General features: G+C 41.6%; 1 protein-coding gene across 6 annotated transcripts in view; it reads right to left on the bottom strand.

The window, feature by feature from the left end:
- The window catches only part of SPATA13 (spermatogenesis associated 13), a 120328-nt gene that overhangs the window by 44962 nt on the left and 53121 nt on the right, over positions 1 to 22245 (bottom strand). For 5 of the 6 annotated variants that reach the window (XM_061628539.1, XM_061628541.1, XM_061628542.1 and 2 more), the window contains one exon: positions 2678 to 3034. The exons of the other annotated variant lie outside the window; for it this stretch is intronic. In XM_061628539.1, coding sequence (XP_061484523.1) covers positions 2678 to 3034 — 357 coding nt within the window. The remainder of the gene's footprint in view (positions 1 to 2677; positions 3035 to 22245) is intronic. 6 annotated transcript variants of the gene reach the window in all.

The raw sequence follows: 22245 nt of genomic DNA, 5'->3' as shown, positions 1-22245 counted from the left end.
CTAGTAGCCACTGATAGCCCTGTCCTCCATGAATTTGTCTAATCTTCTTTTAAAGCCGTCCAAGCTGGTGGCCATTACTGCATCTTGTGGGAGCAAATTCCATAGTTTAACTATGCGCTGAGTAAAGAAGTACTTCCTTTTGTCTGTCCTGAATCTTCCAACATTCAGCTTCTTTGAATGTCCACGAGTTCTAGTATTATGAGAGAGGGAGAAGAACTTTTCTCTATCCACTTTCTCAATGCCATGCATAATTTTATACACTTCTATCATGTCTCCTCTGACCCGCCTTTTCTCTAAACTAAAAAGCCCCAAATGCTGCAACCTCTCCTCGTAAGGGAGTCGCTCCATCCCCTTGATCATTCTGATTGCCCTCTTCTGAACCTTTTCCAACTCTATAATATCCTTTTTGAGATGAGGCGACCAGAACTGTACACAGTATTCCAAATGCGGCCGCACCATAGATTTATACAACGGCATTATGATATCGGCTGTTTTATTTTCAATACCTTTCCTAATTATCGCTAGCATGGAATTTGCCTTTTTCACAGCTGCCGCACACTGGGTCGACATTTTCATCGTGCTGTCCACTACAACCCCAAGGTCTCTCTCCTGGTCGGTCACCGCCAGTTCAGGCCCCATGAGCGTATATGTGAAATTCAGATTTTTTGCTCCAATATGCATAATTTTACACTTGTTTATATTGAATTGCATTTGCCATTTTTCCGCCCATTCACTCAGTTTGGAGAGGTCTTTTTGGAGCTCTTCGCAATCCCTTTTTGTTTTAACAACCCTGAACAATTTAGTGTCGTCAGCAAACTTGGCCACTTCACTGCTCACTCCTAATTCTAGGTCATTAATGAACAAGTTGAAAAGTACAGGTCCCAATACCGATCCTTGAGGGACTCCACTTTCTACAGCCCTCCATTGGGAGAACTGTCCGTTTATTCCTACTCTCTGCTTTCTGCTTCTTAACCAATTCCTTATCCACAAGAGGACCTCTCCTCTTATTCCATGACTGCTAAGCTTCCTCAGAAGTCTTTGGTGAGGTACCTTGTCAAATGCTTTTTGAAAGTCTAAGTACACTATGTCCACTGGATCACCTCTATCTATATGCTTGTTGACACTCTCAAAGAATTCTAATAGGTTACTGAGACAGGACTTTCCCTTGCAGAAGCCAAACAAAGAATCTTGTAGCACCGTAAAGAGGAACACATTTATTATGGTATACGTTTTTGTGGACTAGAGCCCACTTCATCAGACACATGCATTAGGTTGTTGGTCTTCAAGAGGTAGGTCAGGACCCACTACTGGGTCACAACCTGATATAAGCTGGGTTGCAACATTAGCACTATACAAGTATATGGTAACAAAATGAAGAAATGAGTTCCCAGACGCAAGTTTGGGTTAAAAATGGGTCTGGATCTGAAAAGGCTGAAGACTGCTGCATTGGATTCTTATGGTTTTATTTACTTATTTTTTTAATATTCTGTTTTCTATTTTTTTATTCTGTTTGCCACTTTGGTTTTTCTTCTGAAATGAATAGCAGAAACATAAATAAGTGGTCATTAACAGGTAGGTTGTTAGCCTAAGTATATGTTTTCTTCTGCTCTTAGTACTAAGGATACACAGGTGATCATTTTACACATATTTCAGCCTCAAAAGCTTATACCACAATAAACATGTTAAATCTTTAAGGTGCCACAACTCTCTTTGCTGTTAGTGCTAGATACCAGATATGATCTCTTAGGGAGCAATCCAAACCCAAGGTCCACCAGGATGAGTAAGTTAGGATCTGGCAGATCTCCAGCTCAGCTGGCTGAACCCTGGTGTGAGCATAAGTCCCCAACCCTGGTTCAGCTGGAGATATGTCGGCTAAGTCCCTCATCCCAGCTCAGCCAGGGCCGGTATAAGTTCCCCCAAAAGGGACACTGCAGGGGCAAAACCAGGTGGGGGGGGTTACTTATGCTGGATCCTAACTCCGTTCTGCTCAGTCATGTGACCTGGCAACCCGGTGGAACTTACACCCGTAAAAAGGGTGGTGTAAAACTCTATTTTAAAAGGTCGTTTTCCCTCTGCCAGGCTTGGGCCGGCTCCACCGGCAGTAGCCCTGCTCCTGAATGGGGTTTGGATCTTTACACCGGTTTAATTTAACGTAATGTAAATTACGCTGGCTTCCCATTGTCAGGATTGCTCCCTAAGTCTGGTTTATTGCCAGTCATAGGAGTTCCTTTTCAAATCAATTGAGCATTTTTCCAAGTTTGTTGTGCAAGTAGTGCCCATAAATATTTCCATACTAATCAACACTTTCAAAGGACTAAGAAACCCTTTTGTTGTGTTAATACTGTCATTTATGTGCAACAACAGCCGTTATTGTTTATTACATAGGCCACACCCAGATGTACATGGATAAACAGGGAAATATTTTTAAACCTCAAGTGAAACCATCTGCATCCAGAGAAGAGAAAAGTTAGCATATATCACAAAGGAAGAATCATCCATTCTGAAGTATTAGTTAATCTGATGTCATGCTTTTAGAAGAAAAATATTTGATGGTGATTTGGGAGAAGCAGAAAGAAGGAAAAGGTGGTGTCCGCTATTTTCTAACTTGAAGATTATAGGTCAGGAAGGAGAAGGATCTTTTGATTGAGTTTCACAGACAGTGCATTTTGTGTCTTACTTGTGTAAGGAGGTCTGTTATTTCTTCTGTTTGGTTGTTCTCATAGAAACTGATCCCACCAATGACAGAGATGGGTCTTCTTTTGCGCGCTCTTTCATTGGCTACTGTACAGGTTCCCAGTTCAACAGTGGGTGATCCAGGCTCGTTGTCAACATCCACACAGTCCACTTTCTGAGACTCCATAGCAACGGAATCTTCTGGTATTGAGAAACTTCTAATTGCCAACTGGCCATAATCTGAGAGGGGCCGAGGACGAGACCTTTTAACAGATCCCCATCTTCTGGGTGTGACCTTTTGAGTATCTGTTCTTTCTTCATCCTGGTATGGGGGTTTCTTCCAGTGATCATCAGTAACAACCTTTTTTAAACGTGAACAAGTCAAATAAGCCAAAAGCACTTAAAGACATGATAAACTACATCTTTCACATGTTATAAGGCAGCCTGCCCAACCTGAAGCCCTCCAGATATTTTGGACCGTTTATAGGTTCAATTTATTAGCTGCCCTCCATCAGCCAGGACCCCAGGATAACATACTGGTGGCTAAAAAAATAAATATAACAGAACTACATAAATATAATGCAAACATTAAAAACCTAATCTCTCAACAGCCAAGCCATAGCAGTACATCTGACCTTCACCCACATCAAGCACTCCAAAAGCCTGAGAAAAGAGATGTTATCTTAAGGCTCCATCAAAAACTCAGGAGGCCAACCAAATCTCAGGGGGTGGGGGGTGGGAGGACATTCCATAGGTGTGCCACGACTAAGAAGGTCCTGCATAGGCTTCCTCCATTGATGGGACCACTTGCAGGACAAGACAGTGGTGTTGGCTTAACTACTGGGAGTTGTAGTCCATAACATCTGAAGAGCACCAGGGATGGGGAAGGCTGGTACAAGGATTCAGTCTTTCTACATAGGGGCTAAACATCTGAAAATTAAAACATTACACGTGAAAACGAAGCACACTGAAGGAAACATATATGACTCAAAGTGTATAAGCAACTTAAAAATATAGCTGGGTTCAAATGTGGCTTGTAGCTATTATAATTAGAAGAAACTAAAAGGCCAGTTCAGAGGCTTTTTTTTCTTACTAAGCAATGTTTTTTTTTAAAAGAGGGGGATGGTGGTCTTCATTCAAAAAAGTTAATTGCTGCTGTTGTTTGATAATGAAGACATAAAGCGTCAGCGGGTGGCTAACATACAAAGTGATCTTCCACATAATCATATGAAATGATATGATCATATGAAATCCCTGTTGTGTTTCAGGCAGGGCTGTGAAGTCGGTATGTCAAACCTTCGACTCCGACTCCTCTATTTTTCTACTGTCCGACTCCAACTCTGACTCCTTCATAAATGGCAAATGTATATTAATGTATTAATATTAATAAATTAATATTATTAAAATATTAATTTTATTTTGAAGTCGGAGTCAGTACATTTCTTCCAACTCCGACTCCACCCAAAATTGCTTCCGACTCCAACTTCGACCCCACGACTCCGACTCCACAGCCCTGGTTTCAGGAAACTGATCTTTATTGGAAAACCAGTGTGGCATACTATACAAAGGATTGTTCAGACACTAGAAGTATAGGAAGTTGTCATATACCAAGTCAGACAATTATTCCATCTAGCTAAGTATTGTCATGCTGACCCAGTGGCTTAGCATAGCCATGGCTTAGCACAAATGAGCAAGCACGTGGGCTCCCACAGAAAGATGGCAGCTACTCCGCTTCTTTCCCTGTCCTGCTGCTGCTGCACCGCTGCAGTGAGCTAAGCCATGGTTTGGCTTACCGGTGTCCAAACCCAGACTCATAGTTTTATCACACTTCAGACAAACCATGAGTTGTAGCCAAGGTTTGTTCTATTGCTTACTGCTTGTGGTTTTCCTGCAGAAGATAAACCACAAGCCCAGGTCAAAACATAATCACAGCAGTGTGGCAGCAGAAGAACTGGAGGAGGAGCAAAGCCATGATTTGGTTTAATGTTACTTGTGAACTGGGCCACTGTCTGGCAGCAGCTCTCCAGGGTTTCAGACAGCAGACATTCCCAACCCTAGCTGGACATGCTGGGGATTGAACCTGGGACCTTCTGCATGCAAAGAAGATGCTTTGGCCATTCTCAGCTATGGTCATTCCCATTTTGGGATACAATTCTTCATGTTTAGGAAAACCCATCTCTTCAACGTTAATTTAAAATATCTCTTAATACCTAAGCAAGATGTATACGTGCTATTAGAAGCTATTAAGGCAGAAATGTTTTGGTAACAACCCATGCTTTCCTAAACTCTATCACATTTTCAAAAACCAATGAATGTCTCTATTATGTATTCACACTCCCATACTATAATATAAGCACAGGACTTTGAATGCTCTCTACCTGTTCATCGCTCCCTTTATTTCTCAAATAAATAATAATGTATTACTTGGATATAAATGCCACATATTGCCATAGGACTTATATCTAAAATTATTTGCTTAAGGATTGCGATGACTGATGCTTGTGCTTCAAAGTCAACTTGTTAATACTTTTTTACAATAGGAGATAAGTATGATTTTTGTTCCACCCCAAACAAGTGGTGTTTGCTCCACTACCTTCATCAAGATCAATATACAGGTGCAGAGGGTTTGCCCATGTGCTAAACCAGCCTTTCCCAACCAGTGTGCCTCCAGATGTTGTTGGACCACAATTCCCATCTTTCCTGACCATTGGCAATGCTGGCTGAGGCTGATGGGAGTTGTGGTCCAACAACATCTGGAGGAACACTGGTTGGGAAAGGCTGTGCTAAACTGATGGACTTAATACTGAATAGCAGAGACACTATGGGGTATTGAATCACACTGGTTATTGCTACCTACTTGTGGGTCTGAAATTGCCCTCAATTCTTGGTAAAAGGCCAAGAAAACAATTGTGACTAACATTAAATATTAGTAACTTGAAACGTCACAGCAAGGATGGGGAACCTGTGGCCCTCCAGATGTTGAACTACAATTCCCATCACTAAGAACATCTGGAGGACCACAGGTTCCCCTTCCTTGGATTACAGTAATGCTATGAAATCTGAACTGTAGTTCACACTCCTCGGCAGTAATGTTCACCTGAACACAGTGGGCCCTACTGCTGAATAGAAATGCATGGGGTTTTGCTGCTAATTCATTTTCTTATACTTTTTAAAAACAGATTTGGTGAAGGTAATGTTTCAGACAAGAAGACGATAAGGTTTTCCACATATTGAGTGATGGCTTTTGTATCCCCATCCAATGGGGAATCAGAAGGAGTTGACTGAAGGAGTCCAACAATAGATATACTCACAAGAAGCTACCTTATACAAAGTCAGACCACTGGTCCGTCTAGCTCAGTGTTGTTGACCTTCACTGGCAGCAGCACTCCAGGATTTCACAGAAGCATAGAACAGTAGAGTTGGAAGGGGCCTATAAGGCCATCGAGTCCAATCCCCTGCTCAATGCAAGAATCTAACTTAAAGCATACCCAACCGGTGGCTGTCCAGCTACCTCTTGGAGAGCCCACCACCTCCCTACATAACTGCTTCTAGACAGGGATCTCTCCCCAACCCTTCCTGGAGATGCCAGGGATTATACCTGGAACCTTCTGTATGCACGACAGAGGCTCTATCACTGAGCTAAAGCTCCTCCCCTAAAGCTGCTCAAAAAGCCAACATGCTCTGAACCAGTAGCAAAGATCTACAACAAGTATGGGGAACCTCTGGCCCTCCACATACTGTTGGCCATGCTGGCTGAGGCTTATGGAAGTTGGACCCCAACAACATCTAGAAGGTCACAGGTTCCACATCCCTGGTGTACAGAACAGACATAGAGGAGCATCACCTGTTGGACACTCCCTTCAGAGGAATTACTCCCTCTTGCAGTGACTAAAAATGTCACTGCTCAGTGGGAAAAGATAGTTGCCTGAATCTTTCCAATGGTTCCAGTTACCACTGCCGCTTTCATTGCTTGCACTAGGCAGCATGGAGAAAGCTAACTCATGATTATGACAATGTGAACGGAGAGCAAGGGGCTGCTATGCTGCTTAGTAGTCAATAGTTGTAGCAGAACTGCCTGCTATAACACCTTAAGGTAGTTTCCTTCAGAGAGAGAGAGAGAGAGATCAGATATGGCTCCCACTGTTTGTTTCCACAATGAAAGTGGGTCAAACATACATATGAAATTCCTCTGTAAATGAAAACCAAGGCATTTCTGGCAATAAGCCATGCTGCAGATCGTGACACAAGCAGGAAGTGTATGTACAACTTACCATCAGGCCACACTAACAGTAATTTGACAGAAAGGAAAACTAGTAAAAGTTTGGAGGCATCCAAATTCCTATAGGTGCTATTGTTTTGCAATTACTAATTCATACTGACATTTGTAACTCTGAAGGGTGGCATTATGGAAGAATAGATTCCCACTCCTTTCACAGATTTTGCAAGTAATTTTATTCTTCACAGTGTTAACACCTCAATTTTCCAGGCTCCAATGAGCCTATCCTTTTTGTGCTACCCATATTAGATCCAGTGGATTACAACCCTCAGCTATCGAGTATGAAATGCAGGGCTAACTTTTTTTTATGTCAACCTAAAAGTATAAGCAACAATGAAAAACAAACCTGTAATGATTTGCTATAATAGGAAGCTGCCTTACATAAGAACGTAAGAATAGCCTATTGAATGAGGCCAGTGGCCCATCTAGTCCAGCATCCTGTTCTCACAGTAGCCAACCAGATGCCCCTATGGGAAACCCGCAAGGAGGTCCTGAGTGCAAGAGTCCTCTCACCTCCTGCGGTTTCCAGCAATTGGTATTTGGAAGCATATCTCCTCTGACTATGGAGGCAGAGCATAGTGATCATGGCTAGTAGCCACCGGTAGCCTTTTCCTCCATGACTTTCTCCAGTCCTTTTTTAAAGCCATCCAAGTTGGTGGCCATCACTGCCTCTTGCAGGAGCGAATTCCACAGTTTAACTATGCTCTGTGTGAAGAAGCCCTTTCTTTTGTCCATCCTGAATCTTCCAACATTCAGCTTCATTGGATGTCCCCAAGTTCTGGTGTTATGAGAGTGGGAGAAAACTTTTCTCTATCCACTTTCTCCACACCATGCATAATTTTATACACTTCTATCATGTCACCTCTTACTTGTGTTTTCTCTAAACTAAAAATGTTGCAACCTTTCCTCACAGGAGAGTTGCTCTATCCCCGGCCTTGATCATTTTGATTGCTTTATACAGAGTCGGTTCATTGGTCCATCCAGCTCAATACTGGCTGGAAGTGGCTCTCCCAGCCCTAGCCGGAGAAGCTGGGAATTGAAACTAAAACCTTCAGCATGCAAACAATGTGCTCCATCATTGAGCTAGGACACATCCCCACAATAAATGCCACCATGCAATAATGTGAGCACAAGGACCTGTCTGTCTGCCACAGTGCAGGTGTATAAGAAGGAAGGAAAAAAAGGAGGCTTGTTCAAACACACATGTTCACACTGGTGACTGGAGCATCGACAGCCAACCTACATGTCAGAATGAGCCAAAACAAATGAAACATAACAGATAGGCCAGGGGCGATGAAGTTCCTGCCAGGGGGTCCAAGCTGACATGCGAGGCCATTTCCCCTAATCACGCCCACCTGCCCATCAGTTGACATCACTGGATGACATCAGCTGATGGGTGGGGTGGTGGGAGTTCCACACTGATGGGTGGGGTGGTGGGAGTTCCACACTGATGGGTGCTGCTTTGCCAGCACATCCCCATGTTGTTTTTGCAATGCATGAGCAAGCAGCAGGGCAAGCCACTGCCTTGTTGCCATGGCAATGGGGACAAGGCCATGAGCACTGGAAGTTCTGGATTTCCTATTAGAGGCTGGGTTCCTCTCACAAGACTTTGATGCTTGCTGCATTTTATATGGTAGAAAGGGGCAGGAGACCAGGAGAAGGCTGCTCTCACCTTCACTACATTGGGAGATGGAATGAAAACCCAGGTACAGGACATTGGACAGCATCCTGAGCCTACAGGGTAGCCCAGGCCCAATACACAATATTAATCTTGGTCATGACGTTCATTTCCTCAAATTTTTATTTATTTATGATTTATCTGTTTTGTAAGTTGTAACATCTTATAACCTTTGTGATTAACCATACTGCTCCTGCTAGTCATTAACTCTGTAATACAAATACTGGTATGCTGGAATATCAGTAAGATTTGTTACATTGCCACCCTGGGCTCCTGCCAGGAGGAAGGGTGGGATATTAATTAATTAACTGATTGATTGATTAATAATATAGTCTAGCTTAATCCACTTGGTTTGATTTTTTACTTTTAACATGCTGAGACTGGATGAACTAGGAGTTTGAAATACATTTGACCCTAATATGTGGTTGGGTTATCAGTGGTTCAAAGCTTGGGAAGGGGGTTAGGGTGGCAGAGTATAGTTCTGTGGGGGTTTATTCAGTTTTAAATTTTATATTGTTTGCTTTTTGAATTGTTTTTACATGGATTGTATTGTATTTTGTTGTACGTCGCCCAGAGTGGCAGATTAACCTCTGCCAGATGGGCGTCTAACAAATCTAATAAATAAATAAATAAATAAAAACACTTACCCTCTGTTGAACTGAGTTTTAACCTGATCTTTTACACAGGCAGCAACTAGAAAGAACTAAATTGGTCAATCGCCTGAGCTTCTCCCCATAGCATCTTATTATGCCATATATTTCACTTTCAGCTGAAGGGGAAAAAATAAATTATTGGCCTAAATCAGCCTTACCCAAACTAGTCCGTTCCAGATTTTTTTCAACTATAACTCCCATCATCCCTGCCAATTGGTTATGCTGGCTGGGGTTGGTGGAAGTTGTAGTCCCAAAACATCTGGAGGGTATCAGGATGGGAAAGGCTAACCAAAATATTTTATATGGTCATGAAAAGAAAGAGAAACAAAAACAAATACCTTGTGTTAACCAGCCCAGAGAACAATGTCATTGAACAGCCTAATAGAGTAAATAAATAAATATTTTAAAAATCAGCACCACTAAGGCTGCAATCCTAAGGACACCTACTAAGGAATAAGTGTGAATACCATGGGACTTACTTCTGAGTAAAAATGTCTTGGAAGCCACCCAAGCTTGTGCATGTTCACATAGAAGCAAGACCCACTGTGTTCAATGAGACTTACCCTCAGGTAAGTATGCATAGGAATGGAGCCATGTAGGCAAATCTGATATATGTTTCGTTGAAAGTTACTCCCACTGTGTTCAAAGGGGCTTACTCCCAGGTAAGTAGGCACAGAGTTGGAGGCACGCACGTTTACTCAGAAGTAAGTCTTGCCGTGTTCAAAGGACTGACTCCCCTTCCTGCGTTATCTAGTGTAAAATCATTAACCCTTTGCAACTCTTCAACACATGTGGCGTCCCCTCACCAACCCAAAACATTCGTTCTTGTGCCATTTTATTTTATAATTTATATATGCAAGAAGTCACCCAGACCTTGCATTTACAGATTAACATAAACCACTCAACATTTTCTTCCTATAAATCCACATTGCTAACCGGCTGAAATCAGAGTAACCCTGCTGAATTTAAATAGAGAAAGTCAGACAGCTAAGGACTGGGATGGAAAATCACGTATGAAACAATCAATTCACAGGAACTTACTTTGTCATTGGACACAGACATAGGAGCCCCGCATATACACTGAGACATCAAAGAGTTGACCAAAGTCATTCTTCTGTCATTTTCTTTAATTTCACTAATGAGCCGGAAAAACAAGTATAACTCTCAACGTAGCATAGCCAGGCAAAATGTTTATTTCCATGACCTTGTACCTTAAAACTAAGGAAAGGACACGTCACATGCTCTCTTGTGTGCTATTTATTATTGCCCTGACTTAAGCAATAAAACTTGGTAGCAATCAGGAGAAATTACAACCTGCCCCACTCTGCCCAGACTACAATTGCAGAACTAAAGAACAGTCTGTTCTGAGGTTACTACACAGAGGCCTAACTTGCTTTGATTTCTGTATTTTACTTTGACTTAGAAATATTTGTTTATCACTTAGTGCAGGGATGTGGAGCCTGGTGTCCTCCAGACACTGTTGGACTACAATTGCTATCATCCCTGACCATTGGCCATGGTGGCTGGGGCTGAAGGGAGTTGCAGTCCAAAACATCTAGGGGGTACAGGGATTCATAACCTTGTGCTAAGCTTAGAGACTAAAAGACAAGGCTATGAATCAGGAAGCCCCCATTTGAATTTTGGCTCTGCCATGAACTCACTAGGTGCCCTCGGGCAAGCCACTCTCTCAGTCTCCTTACCTTATAGAACTCACTTACCTTACAGTAGAGATGGGGAACCTGTGGTCTTCCAGATATTGGTGACTGCAGCAATGTGCACACCATACATTTATTCCTCTTTTATTCCACTTTAAACAGCCATGGCTTCCCCCAAAGAATCCTGGGAAGTACAGTTAGTTAAGGGTGCTGTGAGTCGTTAGGAGACACACACACCCATTCCCCTCATAGAGCTAGTTTTCAGAGTTCTCTGGGAAGAGGGACTGACTGCTAAACCACTCTGGCAATTGTAGCTCTGCAAGGGGAATAAGGATCTCCTAACAACTCTCAGCACCCTTCACAAATGATAAGTTTGTGCCACCCTGGGCTTCTGCTGGGAGGAAGGGTGGGATATTAAATAAATAAATAAATAAATAAATAAATAGTTCCCAGGATTCTTTGGGGGAAGACTGTGGAATAAATGTATGGTGTGAATGTGGCCTGTAACTCTCATCATCCCTGACCACTGACTATGCTGGCTAGAGATGATGGGAACTGTAATTCAGGAACATCTGGAGGGCCACAGGTTGATCACCCCGTTACAAGGATTACAGTAAAGAAACAGCTACCCACAGAAAGCACTTAGTGCAGGTAGCCCAGAATACTACCAAGACAGTTTTTTGTTTTTTCTATACAAAGGGGGCCCAATATATTCCAGCGGCTATCCAGGTATTTAAGGCTAAAATCTTGCCTCAGTTACTGTATGGTGTTCAGATCCAGGGATTTAATGCTAAATTAAATTAATTAAGGGATGCTAAAAAAGAATTTGAGGAGCACATTGCTAAGAACATAAAAACCAACAACAAAAAATTCTATAAATACATTCAAAGCAGGAGACCATGTAGGGAGGCGATTGGACCCTTGGATGATAAGGGAGTCAAAGGTGTACTAAAGAACGATAAGGAGATTGCAGAGAAGCTAAATGAATTCTTTGCATCTGTCTTCACAGTGGAAGATATAGGGCAGATCCCTGAACCTGAACTAACATTTGCAGGAAGGGATTCTGAGGAACTGAGACAAATAGTGGTAACGAGAGAGGAAGTTCTAGGCTTAATGGACAATATAAAAACTGACAAATCACCGGGCCCGGATGGCATCCACCCGAGAGTTCTCAAAGAACTCAAAGGTGAAATTGCTGATCTGCTAACTAAAATATGTAACTTGTCCCTCGGGTCCTCCTCCATGCCTGAGGACTGGAAAGTGGCAAATGTAACGCCAATATTCAAAAAGGGATCCAGAGGGGATCCCGGAAATTACAGGCCAGTTAGCTTAACTTCTGTCCCTGGAAAACTGGTAGAAAGTATTATTAAAGCTAGATTAACTAAGCACATAGAAGAACAAGCCTTGCTGAAGCAGAGCCAGCATGGCTTCTGCAAGGGAAAGTCCTGTCTCAGTAACCTATTAGAATTCTTTGAGAGTGTCAACAAGCATATAGATAGAGGTGATCCAGTAGACATAGTGTACTTAGACTTTCAAAAAGCATTTGACAAGGTACCTCACCAAAGACTTCTGAGGAAGCTTAGCAGTCATGGAATAAGAGGAGAGGTCCTCTTGTGGATAAGGAATTGGTTAAGAAGCAGAAAGCAGAGAGTAGGAATAAACGGACAGTTCTCCCAATGGAGGGCTGTAGAAAGTGGAGTCCCTCAAGGATCAGTATTGGGACCTGTACTTTTCAACTTGTTCATTAATGACCTAGAATTAGGAGTGAGCAGTGAAGTGGCCAAGTTTGCTGACGACACTAAATTGTTCAGGGTTGTTAAAACAAAAAGGGATTGCGAAGAGCTCCAAAAAGACCTCTCCAAACTGAGTGAATGGGCAGAAAAATGGCAAATGCAATTCAATATAAACAAGTGTAAAATTATGCATATTGGAGCAAAAAATCTGAATTTCACATATACACTCATGGGGTCTGAACTGGCGGTGACCGACCAGGAGAGAGACCTCGGGGTTGTAGTGGACAGCACGATGAAAATGTCGACCCAGTGTGCGGCAGCTGTGAAAAAGGCAAATTCCATGCTAGCGATAATTAGGAAAGGTATTGAAAATAAAACAGCCGATATCATAATGCCGTTGTATAAATCTATGGTGCGGCCACATTTGGAATACTGTGTACAGTTCTGGTCGCCTCATCTCAAAAAGGATATTATAGAGTTGGAAAAGGTTCAGAAGAGGGCAACCAGAATGATCAAGGGGATAGAGCGACTCCCTTACGAGGAAAGGTTGCAGCATTTGGGGCTTTTTAGTTTAGAGAAAAGGCAGGTCAGAGGAGACATGATAGAAGTGTGTAAAATTATGCATGGCATTGAGAAAGTGGATAGAGAAAAGTTCTTCTCCCTCTCTCATAATACTAGAACTTGTGGACATTCAAAGAAGCTGAATGTTGGAAGATTCAGGACAGACAAAAGGAAGTACTTCTTTACTCAGTGCATAGTTAAACTATGGAATTTGCTCCCACAAGATGCAGTAATGGCCACCAGCTTGGACGGCTTTAAAAGAAGATTAGACAAATTCATGGAGGACAGGGCTATCAATGGCTACTAGCCGTGATGGCTGTGCTGTGCCACCCTAGTCAGAGGCAGCATGCTTCTGAAAACCAGTTGCCGGAAGCCTCAGGAGGGGAGAGCGTTCTTGCACTCGGGTCCTGCTTGTGGGCTTCCCCCAGGCACCTGGTTGGCCACTGTGAGAACAGGATGCTGGACTAGATGGGCCACTGGCCTGATCCAGCAGGCTCTTCTTATGTTCTTATGTTCTTAATCCAGCTGTGGAAAGTGTCCTTTCAAAATTCCTGAGGTCTCTATTTGGAATGCCAAGGTGTGTCACAATTGCGGGCTTACATCTCGAGGCCGGCCTTGTTTCTATCGAATGCGCCGCATGGTCCTCTGCTTTTAGATATTGGCTTAAGGTTGTCTTCAGCGATCCTTCTTTAGGCTATTTTAATCTTCTTTTGAAAGACATTTACACCAGTTTATTGTTAAACTGCATTCATTAGGTTTTTCTTTTGATTTTATCCTTACACAAAATTTCAGGACTGCTAATTCATTTTAGACCAATGGATTAGGGATATCGATTTTCAACTTTCTGTATCAAACGCTTGCAAAATATGCTCCCCTACCCATCTTGGTCTGAATTGCCAGTTCCCCAAATATGCTAACTATGTGGAGAATCTGACTATTCTTAAGTATCGACATGTATTCTCCAGAGCCAGGTTTAATTGTCTCTCGCTCTCTTGGAAAGGAGATATCAAGGTGCCCCTTATGCCGACCGGATGTGTCCTTGTGGTGACAAAGTTGAAACATTGACTCACATCTTTTTTGTATGCAATCTTTATAGGGATGATCGCAATAGACTACTTGGCCCAATTATGAGGAATGGGAAGGCCATGGTCTGGTTTTTGAAATATTTCTTAGCTGATTTTAATAAGTCTACAATAGAGACAGTGGCTAAGCCCCTCTTCTCTGCTTAAAGGAGTTGCAAGAAGATTCTTCTCTCTTAACTGCTATTTCTTTTATGATGTACTTTGATATTTCTGTACCTTAACTATTCTGATGTTTTTATTGACTATTTTAGTTGAATGGGTCTGAGACCGTATATTAATAAAAAGTAACACATGTGAAACGTGCTAGAAAAATAAAATCCTCTGTTTTGTTACTCACAATTATGTGTTTTTTTAAATGAATGGCTGGAACATTATAGGGATCCAGAGCACGGTTGTGTGAAGTTGTTCGTTGTTTTTAAAAGTGTCCATTTATATGCACACATATACTTACACACTTTTTTTGTTGTTAAAACAAACTAATAAAATGTACATTGGCCAAAACTTCATCTGCACTAAGGCTCTCCTGTGATATATCCTACCAGCTACATTCAGCACCAAAGCAGTCTTGCACTACAGGAGGGAAATTGCCTCTGAGCATGTGGAGAGAACAATTCCATCACTACTGAAATTGTACCTCTTTCCCTCCCAAACACACACACGTATAAGCAAGGACGCAGGCTTATATAGTGTACATCATGACTCTCGCACAGGCCTGAACTGTACCATCTCTTTTTTAAAATTCTAAAGACCCTTGCAACCTTCCTCGCCAGCAAAAAATGTACACTCAGAGAACCTGACTCATGGGGAGAAAAATCCACTTTAAGTTTCTCTCCATCCCCTTTCTAGTAGCTCCTCTTGAAAGAAGCTCTTCTCCTAGTAGCTTCCAAAAGGCAAATTCTTTATTCTTCGTCTCCATACAAGGTTAAACCCAGGAATCTTTTTTAATACCAGGGCAGGCTGAATAGAGATAATCCCTCCTTCTCCTCCATAAAACAGTATAGTACAGGTGCCTTTCCCTTCTTCCCAGCCGCCACCATCACCACCACTTGCACTATTCTTAGAGAGGTTTCACTGCCACAAACAAATTACAACATAAGATATGAAGCCTTACATTGTATTGGCATTCTGGCTGGGAAAGAGTTGGAGCCCAATGGCATCTAGAGGGCCACAAGTTCCTCACCCCTGTAATGCTGTCTGCTCTGACTGAGAGCAGCATTCCAAGGTTTCAGACAGATTGTTGCCACCTGAGATACTCTGAAGTGGAAATGCCAGGGGCTGAACCTGGGACCTTCTACATGATATGAGCATTCTGTCTGCAACAATCTCATTGCCAGATGCTGCAATCATTTAGTAATAAACATGAGTGAGTCAACCAGCCCCAGCTGTTGAATAAGCAAGTAATAAGCATATATGTGTGACCTGATCCTTTGTCTTGTTGCAAAGGGTTTAAAGTTTAAAGTCTTGAAAAACTGAAATAGATCTGAGTTGACAGGAAATAGTCTGCCCATGATTGGCTTTATAAGCTCTTTGATTTTACATCAGGACATCACCAAAATGGGTAGGAAGCTCTAAATGTCATTTTCTTTTAATTCCTGCCTATAAAAGAGACAGAAAGAAGTCCTCAGTGTACATGCAGAGTTCTAATGTTCACCATTTGTGTGGGTACAAAAGCAAATTGGGAAATTAAGTGTGTCCTTCAATGCTAGATTGCACAACTTTTTGTATATGCTTCCTCCTTTGCACATGAAGAATTAACAATGCACACTGTGCTTCATATTAATAAACTGAAATTCCTGCTGAAAGCTTCTAAAACTAGAGAAAAAGAACAGCAAGAGCTATGATAGGTGGAAAAGATCTTCTTAAAAGAAATTAATCTTGAATGCGTTACACACAATTATGCACAACCTTAAAATAAATGTATAGAATTACAGCCTATGATCAAAGCAAGTTGGCACCCATCCACCTTCCCAGTGCCAACCATAGAATATTCTCACATTTGGAGTGAAAGGACAAAATTATTCATCCATCTCCCCCACACAACTTCCAATTGCTGTAGAACTAATACATACACACACAGTCTTGTAGCAAGAAAATATTGTCCCCTTCAGAGTCTGTAGGCTACAGCACCTGTTTGATATTTTATATGACAACAGGTAGTGCAGCACAACTGATAACACTCGCCAAAATTCTGCTTGCCTAAGTAATTGGGAAAAATTATTTGCTTAATTCCAGATATACTCTACCTGCTATGATTAAACAGAATCCCATTGTTAATTCTGTATCTGTAACTGGTTAAAAGAAGAATATTTTGTAGACACAGCTTGCTCTGGCATACACTGATAGATCAACATCACATCAAAATATTATTTCTATAGTAAGCCTACAGACCCATCACCGTTATCTCAAGCAGTTCAACACCATCAGGCCCCTTAAATCTAAACTCAGTGTTATTAGGGAAATATGTTAACTGACAACTCGCAGCCATTACCTTGACAAACTTTTGTGGGCAAACCTATTCAGTTCCAACTTCAGTGAGGGTTCTGTCTCCAAGCTGTTAAAGCTAAACTCTTGCTGCTGCTGGCTTTGTTAGCTTAAGACAAATTAAAAGTGTTTCATGGTTATCCATCAGGAGGTAACTGGAATCTTCTTCTCCAAGTGACTATGGATTAGATGTTCTACAGATCTTATTTGTTGCATCAAAGTCTTTTAAGTGAAGTCTTTTTAAAGTCATAAGCACATCCACCAGCATTTTTCATGGCACAGCAAGTCAAAATGCCAATGTGCATTCTCTTAAGACAAGGATACTCCCAGGCTAAGACTAAATTACCTGCACACTGCCTCACTAGGCTCTGCAGAAATAGGACTTTTATGCCTCTGCAAACCAGTTGGGGACAGTGCCGTTGTGCTCAGGTTTTGCTTGTGGGCTTCCCATGGGCATCTGGTTGGCCACTGTGGCAAGAGACTAGATGCTGGACAAGATGGGCCTTTTAGTCTGATCCAGCAGGGTTCTTCTTACGATTTCCGTTATCATCACCTCCCTTCACTGCCTATTTCTCTGGGTTCCCCTGCTCAAGTTAGCCCTTCACTGGCTGTTTTCCCTTTCAGCTTGCACTCATTCCAGTTCCCATGCATACTACATTGTCCTTTTGTGGTTGACGACTGTGCCAAGGAATGCAAAGTTCTTAACATCCAAGCTGGCTAAGACAGATTGCAAGAAAAGAACAATGCTATCATTAACAGCCCAAAGAGGGGTTTCCCACCCACCCCCTTGCTTTGGATACTTCTCTAATCTCCTGAGACTGGAACACCATTATTAAATTAAAGCCTTTAATGTTTCATTTTAGTTAGATGAGAACAAAGAATGGATAGAAAGATTCATAACCCAAGTTGTAGCAATGGCCTTGCTTCCCATCTCTAAACGGCTTAAAGCAATTGCAATAAGAATACTTGCTTATTGTCTAGTCCTAAAAAAATGCTTTTCAGATAGCAAGCATCCCAATAATTTGATGTTTGCTGTCTAAATCTCTTTCTACTTCACTAAAATGGTCAAAGCATCCTTGCCCCCCCGCCCCCTGCTGCTCCATCACCATCATCTCAGGCTACAATCTTGAAAACACTTATTGGGGAACATGATACCCTATATTAAAGTCAGTGAGATTCACTTCTATGCAGGTGTGGCTTTTAATTTTTAGGTTCCTTATTAATACAACATTATAGTATCAAGCGCTAATGGAAGTTTACCAACTACATACCATTCAAAATGTATGAATCACAAGAATGGCAAGGAAAAAAAGATATGATTGCCCATTTCTTGTAATAGGGTAGGAGCAGGAAAAGTAATAGTATAGCAGTTATAGTAATAGGTCACGATTTCAGAAGTTCATAAGCATGAAAATCACACTTACTGTTGGGGAATTCTGTATCTCCTGGTAAGAGGAGCAGCCATCTATAAAACATAACTGATGGGCTTTCTAGTGGTTCAGAAACAAAAGAATAAACCAGAAGAAGCCAGAATGCATTTTTTAAATTTCCAAAATGAGATAGGAAGATTCTTGCACACGTAGGACCTATGCTATTATTTATTTGAAGTTCATATACCCCGCCTTTTAGGACAAAGACCTAGCCAGTTATGCATTCATTTACAAAGTACATTTATTTACAGTACTTTTATTTATTTATTACATGTATACCTTGCCTATCTTTCTTTCTAGAATCCAAGGCAGCATGCATGTGGTTCCTAGGTAGTCTCTCATACAAGCACTTACCAGACCCAGACGTGCTTAGCTTCAGCAAGGTGGTGGCCTCATGTGCCTTCAGGCCATAGCCTGGTCTGACAGACCATTTTTATAGAAAAGTAAACAAAACCTTTCCTGAATGCATAAATGTTTACTTTTTTTTTTGTAGATATATTAATGTCAAGAGATCGCAACACGCAGCTTTAAGACCACACCTTAAAAACATAGACCTAAACTACGGATTGCTAGGGTGATACCTGTGGGTACACATACACCTGCAGAGGCCTTCCTTGGTGCCTACATGGTCCCCTTGACCTACTGAAATTAGGCTTGAAAGCAGTAGCAGACAGCATGGTGGAGTGCCACCACTCACCTGACCTCTAGTAAGTGATGTCACTACTGCTAACCAGGCTGTAGAGGGGGAGGTGGCAGCCAGGTTGGCACGGTGCAAATGCATCAGCAGAGCCAGTCTGGTGCTCCTGCTGGTACGTTTGCACTATACCAACCTCCTTTTTATCTAAGCAGGTTTAAAGCTCTCTTACCCAACAATGCCACCTTTGCCTCTCCAGATAAAGGCATCTCCAGGAGAATGCTGATGCTGCAAACCTGGTCCTTCAGGGGAACAGCAACCCCACTGAGGATCAGATGTACACCTCCATTCAGATGGGCCACCTTCCCAACCCAACAGAACCACCATCTTATCTGGGTTAAGTTTCAGTTTGTTCCCCCTCATCCATCCCAAAACCACCTCCAGACACCTGGTCATTATTATACATTATTATTAATACAGTATCATCAAGACACTTACACTGTGATATACTAAGCAAAAAGATCTGTACCCTGAGATCTTTACAATTTAGATTTCACCAGTGGGGAGTCAACAAAGAGAGAAGAGGAACTCTTTCTTCAAGCCAAACTTTAATCTTTGCCTCATAAAATTGTAATGCTGAGAACTTCACAACTTATGTGACCCACTCAGTGGGATTTTAGATGATTAAAAAAGAATCCTGAGCATCTACTCCAGATGCTTCATACCAAGTTGTTCTAGAACCTAAATAGGAGTTTCAAAATGCTGTATTGGAGTCTCAAAGGAAAAAAAGTCAGAATTCCTTATAAGTGCAAACATGATGTTGGGTGTATCTAAGGGAGTTTTCTAGATTACTGATAAAATTCCAAGCCCAGACTCAAACCTGTCAAACTTGTATGGCAAGTTTAGCTTTATTTCAATCTCACCACTAGATGTCAGGTTGAGAATACAAACAAGACTATTCAAACTATGCCAGGAAGGTTGCTTTCAAAAGATATATGTAAGAAAATGTGCAGTGATGCTTTCATTTTTTCTTGCTTTTCCTACCTGTTCAAGGTATGAATTCATATGTACACCAAGTATGAGACTGCAGAATGACCTTGCTGCCTCAAAAGCCAGCAATTTAGGTATTCTGTGTTTTCAGTTGCCTACATAGGTCATTACTTGCACTTTGCTCCAGAATCAGAAACACAGGAATCTCAGCTTTCATTCAAATGTTTCTAACTCTCAGGGAGGCAGAAGACCCAGACCATCTTCATATCTATGGCTTCTTCAGCAAATTAAGCAACAATATCAGTAAAGACACAAAAGGCTTACAAATCCAAAAAATTTGGTACAAAGCAGGCTCTGGATCATGGCAAAGCATTATTTTTGGACACATTAAGCCAACTTATAATGTGTCAGACTATTGGTACACCAAGTGCATTATTATCTACTTGGCAGTCAAGTCTTGGGCACAGGTCTTTCTTAGCACGCCTATCCTTTTAGCTATAGATGCCAAGGACTGAATCTTGGACCTACTGTGCTATGTTTAAGGGGCTATATTTACATTTTTTAAATTTCATTGTCATATGCATATCCCACCTTTCCTTCAAGAAGCTCAAGGTCGCATACAGAGTTCTTCCTCCTCATTTACCTTCACAACCACCCTGTGAGATAGGTTAGGCTGAGAGAGACAGTGACTGGCACAAGGTCACCCAGTAAGCTTCATGGCTAAATTGGAATTTGAACCCTGGTCTCCCAGATCCTAGTCCACTGCACTGGCTCTCTACATATGTGCTTATGCAGCTCTGACTAATCTGCACAGGTTATTCCATCTTTTCTCATCTGCAAGTGAAAATACACAAACAAGGGCATTTTGAAACTTTATGATTTAACATCCAAAATTATTCTGAAGTCCTGACATTTATTCATCCTTCCACAATGGGGAGCAGTTTGTAAGAGGTAAAAATAATGACTGTTCTTATTCCCTTCTGCCAGTCACCATACGAATCAGCTGGGGTACTAGAGGTGGATCTTTACTCCACACATCTGCATTTGACTACTTTAGATCCAACATGTTGTGGAACAGAATAACAGAGAGCCAGTGTGGTATAATGGTTAAGATGTTGGGCTATGATGCAGGAGACCAAGGCTTGAATCCCCATTAAACCACGAAACTCACTGGGTGACCTTGGGCCAGTCACTGCCTTTCAGCCTAACTTACCTCACTGGATAAAGTGGAGAGGGGGAGAACCACATAAGCCACCTTGAGCTCCTTGGAGGAAAGGTGGGATATAAATGTAATAAATAAACAAATAAAAATGCCTATCCAGTTACAGCTAAGTATTACGAAATATAGGAGGCTTCAACAAGACTTAAGTAGTGGAAAGCATTAACTTCTATGAAAGTGGCCATAGAATGGTTAGGAAAAATTGTGATTTGTAGAATTAAGTTAATCAACACTACAAAAATAACAAATTTAGCAAACATAAGTTGCATGATAAAGTGACTATATACTGCTCTTGGTATTAACTACTATTTTCAGATAGCAAGAAAGCAGTTGTTCATGTTGATCCACAGCATTTCTGCAATATTTTTATTTATTATTTATTTCTTAAATTTCTTTCCCGCCCTTCCTCCGAGTAGGAGCCCAGGGCAGCAAAGTAGGAGCCCAGGGCAGCATAGTTCCACTCACTCATACCAAGTTTTAGTGTACACTGTGCTTTGAAGAAAGTATCAGAAATACAGCAGGCAGGTTCATCACAGGCCTAATTAACCTACTTGCAATAATGCAATAATACAACGGTCAGAGTATGTTGCAAGTTAAGAAACAGGAAGCAAAGTAAGAAAAAGAGTGGGACCTGGGTGGAGCAGAAAACCACAAAGATGGGTAATCTAGGTTCCTCACACCCTGCTCTTCCACAAATGCCATCTGAGCTTTTGCTAAGGATATAGCACTTTCATGCCTTAGTGTCTTACACTATTATGGGTGTAAGCATACTGAACGAAAATGTTCAAACACTCTTCTTGGAATACAGAGAATTAAACACATCAATGCATTAACTTAACATAGTCCTGCTCCCAAGATTTGCTTCTTCATAATACTTTCGAAAATCCAGGAGTAGTATATACTGGGGGAGCATTTGGCCCTCCAGATGTTGTTGGACTACAACGCCTGTCATCTCTGACTACTGGCCATGTTAGGTGGGGCTGATGGGAGATGGACTCCAAAAACATTTGGATGGACTCAGGTTAGACACCACTCTGAGTATAGTGTTAAAGGGCAAAGAAAATATGAAGAGAGAGAAAAAAAACATGTAGATGAGAATTGGTGGACAAGATAAATGTAACAAGGTTCTGTTACAGGGCACTTAAATCCTCTCTGGATTGAAATCCTGACCACAGGTTTT

Source organism: Rhineura floridana, chromosome 5 (assembly GCF_030035675.1).
Source record: "Rhineura floridana isolate rRhiFlo1 chromosome 5, rRhiFlo1.hap2, whole genome shotgun sequence".
Classification (NCBI taxonomy): Eukaryota; Metazoa; Chordata; class Lepidosauria; order Squamata; family Rhineuridae; genus Rhineura; species Rhineura floridana.
The sequence above is the reverse complement of the archived record's forward strand: the minus strand, read 5'-3'. Positions and strand labels throughout refer to the sequence as shown.